This window comes from Prionailurus viverrinus, chromosome A2 (assembly GCF_022837055.1).
Source record: "Prionailurus viverrinus isolate Anna chromosome A2, UM_Priviv_1.0, whole genome shotgun sequence".
Classification (NCBI taxonomy): domain Eukaryota; kingdom Metazoa; phylum Chordata; class Mammalia; order Carnivora; family Felidae; genus Prionailurus; species Prionailurus viverrinus.
The window spans coordinates 69,886,120-69,891,077 of record NC_062562.1 but is presented as its reverse complement, the minus strand read 5'-3'; the positions used below and the strand labels follow the sequence as shown (position 1 = coordinate 69,891,077).

At 48.4% G+C, this 4,958-nt stretch overlaps 1 protein-coding gene across 1 annotated transcript; it reads left to right on the top strand.

The window, feature by feature from the left end:
- The first annotated feature begins 331 nt into the window (after positions 1–331).
- LOC125161220 (ral guanine nucleotide dissociation stimulator-like) lies at positions 332–1,228 on the top strand. The gene is made up of 2 exons (XM_047850890.1): positions 332–392; positions 663–1,228. Exons 1-2 carry the CDS (start codon positions 335–337, stop codon positions 1,061–1,063), a joined length of 459 nt encoding a protein of 152 aa, XP_047706846.1. The 5' UTR covers positions 332–334; the 3' UTR covers positions 1,064–1,228.
- Positions 1,229–4,958: the final 3,730 nt, after the last annotated feature.

The following is a 4,958-nucleotide window of genomic DNA, read 5'->3' as shown; positions in this document are numbered from 1 at the left end:
CATCATTGGTTAAGGGGTTCCCGTCAAACAGAATCTTGACGGTCCCTCTTCAGTGACCAGGTCTGTCGTAGGCGGGACTGCCAAATCACAGGTGGACAACGTACAGAACCACCCTCTGGACATCCAGGAGCAGGAGACATAGAGGCCAGGTCCCACAGGCCTGTCCTGAGACATCAGCTGAAGGAACACCCCATGGTGATTGTTCTGGCTACTTTTGTATCCCCAGGGCCATCTCCTCCATCCTGGGCACCTGGCTGGATCACTACCCCGAGGAATTTTTCCGGCCTCCAGACTTCACCAGCTTGAAGCTGCTGCGGGCATATGTAGGGTCCACATGCCGGGCTCCGAGCTGCAGCGCCGCGCCCGCCTTCTCTACTCATGGCGGAAACACCGTGAGCCCAATGAGCCAGAGTCTCTGGGCGAGGAGGACTCTGGGTGGGAGATGTGGGCGTGTGGCGGGGACGGGGTATGCCACAGAGAACATGTTTCCTGAGACTGCAAGTGGGCCAGGCGTAGGGACTAGTCTCAGATCACTGTTCCATTAGCCTGCCGTCTGGGTGATTTCCTCCTGGTGGGTTCTTTGACTCAGATGACAATGTCTGCGGGAGAGGTTTCCTGCCATGGAATGGCAATCACGGTGATGACACTTTCTATTCTTGAAGCTTTGGCAGCAGCTCTAGAGCCCCGTCCAGACGTGCCTCGGGAGCGAGCCCCCGCTATCTCTGGGGTGCCCACTGCAGCCTCGCGGCCCAGGCTGCCTGAAGCCACCAGTTCTCCTGGAGCTCAGCGGGTACGAGAATCGGAGACCCTCACTGCAGCGTCCCCACCAGGGCAGGAGGTACTCCCAGCTCTGGCTGTCAGTCAGGAGCTGGAAGAGCCACCTGCCCCTTTGGTAGCCCCAGAACATGAGCAGCCCCCAGCCCCAGCCTGCGGAGTCACGGAAGGGCTGGAACAACCACCTGCTGCAGCTGAGCAACCAGCCTCAGCACCCCAACAGCAGCTCATGTCGGCTCCAGCCCCACAGGATGAATTCCCTGACCTTGTCATTGCGTTGTCATTTTAGTATTGGGTATAGAGGTATTTAGTGTACTTATGTACTATTGCTTTATACTTAAAACATAAATTAAGTTTCAAAAAATTTACTCTGATCCTGTGAAATTACAACTTCAAGTGTCAGTATGTACATTCGCAGGATTTTACACCCGTGACCACTATGTACTCCTAAAACATTTCCATCACAGAGACACGTGGACTACTAATCACCCACGGCTCATTCCCTCACCCCAGTCTCTGCAACCAGCGATCTCGGTTTCTGCTGCTTTAGCTCCTCTGGGATTTCCATGTGGGTGCAAACACACAACTTGGCCTGTTGTGTCTGGCTACATGACAGGAGACCGATTAATAATTGCTTAAATATTCAACGGCACTAATATTTCTTATGACAGAGGAATAGTCCTCAAAGAACAAAGATTAGGTGAAGCCCCCACTTGAAATATCTTCATTATCTGGCATGGGGACCCTCTGAGGTTTGACACAAGAGCAGAAGCCAGAAGAGAAATGTCTGGACCAGAGCGAATACCTTGAAAATCTGTCATTTTCCTCGACTGGCCATGGTGATATTGGTCTAACGTGCATAGTATAAAAATACCCAAATGAAACCGTCAATATGCCATTGACGCTAATTCTTTAGGCAATAAAGTATAAAGTTCTGGAAGGTTTCCTACAGGTGACATGTATTCAGTAAAGTGAAGATTTAAACAATGAGGACAGGCACCAAGGTGGCTCAATGGGCGAGTTTCCGAGTTGAAATTGGCTCAGGTCATGATCTCATGGTTCTTGAGATCAAGTCCCAAGTCAGGCTCTGCAATGACAGCTTGAAGCCATCCCTGGTCAGGATTCCTCTTCTTGCTCTTTCCAAAAAAATAAATAGGAAACAACAAATACATACGGCAAAAAAAGTATATTCTTTGAAGAAATAATGGCCCCCAAGACATGGTGTCATCTTCACACTCCTTTGGCTTTGAGTGCAACAGGTGACTGTGTTTGTGTTCACGAGTAGTGTGACAGGTTGGGCATTCATCCAGGACTATGGTCTTGTACTGTGGGTTGTCGCAACAGTGGACAGGCACAGTCCTGTCCCCTTCTGCATTCTCAGGGGCCACACATCATCCTTCACTCTGCATCTCCAGAAGCTGAATGACTGGCCCAATTCCAATATTTTCTCTCTCATCACTGTACACGAGGGCACATGTGTACCAAACTCTCCCTTTCTGTAGGGGTGTACAACAAGCACAACTTTGGGGACATAATTTATAGGCATTTTTCCGGGGCTGCCTCCAGTTTACAATATCTACAGACTCTTTATTCCGTTGGGGTCTTATGTGAAAATCAGGGACCCCTGGGACTAGGTGGATCCCTGAAGAATCAGGAGGACAAGCCAGCACTGTGGCCATCAGGGTACCTAGGAGTGACCCATGGGGCAGGAAAGAAACCACACTCCCTCATTCTGACCTCCTGCACAGCATCCCTGCACCATGCCCTGGAACACACTCATTCAGGACCCATCCCATGACAAACCCCAGCTGCCTGTGCACCTCCTGTTCCATAGCTCTGCTTCTCAGTAGAGCAGCCAGTCCCTGCTTTCAGGCCAGGTGAGGATGCAGGCTGGACCACTGCTGTCTGCTTGCTGGCCCTCCTCCCAGGCTGGGTCGCTTACTCTCAGGAAAGTACCTCTAAGTGCAGATCAGGTCAATGAGTTAAAGACCAGGACCTGAATGTCTTCGTTCTGATGACTGAGTGGCAACAGCAAGGACCACTTGAACCTCGGCAAGCCAGAGAGTCCTTTACACAGCACATCAGGAACTCAAGGAGACTGCAGGATGGAGACTCAGTCAGGCTTCTGGTAGCGAGTCAAGCCCCTCCACCCTTCAGGCTCCTCCAGCAGTGACGCCCGGCACCTGCCAGCCCCATCTTTGGGGAGCAGTGTCCCTGTCATGAGCAGCCACACAGCACCCTCTGGTGACCGACCACAAGGCACACAGGAATACTGCAGGGCTCCCTGATCTCCCAGCAAAGAAAGTGCCATTCCAACCGACACATCCTCAGACGATTCCAGGCAGATCAGACCCAACTCTGTAAAATCCAATGTTTTTGAGGTGCCTTTCAGGAAGTCTATGAAAAACATAGGTCTCTTCCCAACTGCAGTATTCTGAGATGAATTCACTGAGTGGTGGAGTCAGGCACTGGGTTCCAGGACAGAAAAGGGAGACAAGGTGGCTACCTCCCAAGATGCACAGGGCGTGATGTAGCAATGTGTTGGGAAGCATATATTTATGTCACAGCTCCCTGGGTCTGGTTTAAAGAAAACGTATATCCAAACAAACCATGTTTATGGACTTGTTGGATTGTATCAACCACAAAACATTTCAGAAAATTTGCACACTCTCACTCCATATATCTGCTTACTCTCATCTAAATTCGATCGCATCATCCTATGTTCCCAGGTACTTTTTCACTTATTGGGAGTGCATGATATGCTCTAGAGAGACCGCAGTGACTCGACAACATTACTGGTAGACCTAATAAATGAATTCAGTCATGTTAAGATATGTATGTGGTTGCACATAATGTGCTTCAATTCTACACATGAATATCAAAAGTCTCAGAGAAATTTAGAAAATAATTTAAAATCACTCCAAGAGAAGAAAAAGCTTAAGAGGAAATTTAGCCTACAAACACCTGGGTGGCACAGTAAGTGAAGTATCTGACTTTGGCTAAGGTCGTGATCTCACGATGTTGTTTTGTGCCCTGTGTGGGGCTCTGTGCTGACAACTCAGAGTCTGGAGCCTACTTTAGATTCTGTGTCTCCTTTCTCTCAGTTCTTCCCCACTCATATGCGCGCTCTCGCTCTCTCTCTCTCTCTCTCTCTCTCTCACTCGCTCTCCCTCTCTCTCTCTGTCTCTCTCTCTCTGTTTCTGTGTGTGTGTGTGTGTGTGTGTATGTGTGTGTTTCCATGTATCTCTCTCTGTCAAGAAAAAACATAGAAAACTTAAAAAAGAAAAGAAGGACTTTAACCATGAAGGAGTGAGACCTCTTTCCTGAAAAGAATAAATCACTGGAGAAAGAATTTGAAAAGACAGAAATAAGCAGAAAGACATTCTATGCTAGTGGATCCTAAGAATTAAGATTATCAAAATGTCCACACTACTTAAAGCCACCTACACATTCCCTAGGTGCAATCCCTATCAAAGCTTAAGCACGTTCCCAAAAATAGAATCATCCTTCAAGGTGGACAGAAGCACAAAAGGCTCTGAATACCAAAGTCATTTTGAGAAGGAAGAAAACACCTGGAAGCACCATGCTTTCTGATTTGAAACTAGATATCAAAACTACAATAACCCAAGCAGTACACTATTGGGATAAGAGCAGAGACAGAGGTCACTGGACCAGAATTGAAGGCCCAGGAAGAAACCCACACATATGTAACCAATTATTTCACAACCAAAGAACCAAGAATATAACCTGAGGCAAAGGCAGTCTCCTCCATAGGTGGTGCCCAGAAACACTGGGCACACAAAAACAACAGGTGCAGAAAAACAACCTGACACCTATTTAGCATCACAAACAAAACAAAGTTAAAATGTATTACAGACTTGAGACCTGAAACCAGAAAGTCCTGGATAGGACCTTGGGCAGGAGGTGTGGGAAATCGCACAATGATGTCCTGAGTTGGGAGATTATAGGGAACCCTTTGCCAAGCAGATCACTGCTCTCTGGCCTTCCTGCAAACAGTTGCAGCAGCTCACTTACCTAGTTGGTGTGTATCTGGGGGGCAGGCGAGACTTGGCTGATCTAGTGCGTGTGTATCTAGGGGTTGGGTTCTGCATGGGCTCACCAAGTCCTTGGACCGTGTTGTCGCCTGGAATATTCTATCCTGTCTCGATGTGGTTCGCACCATG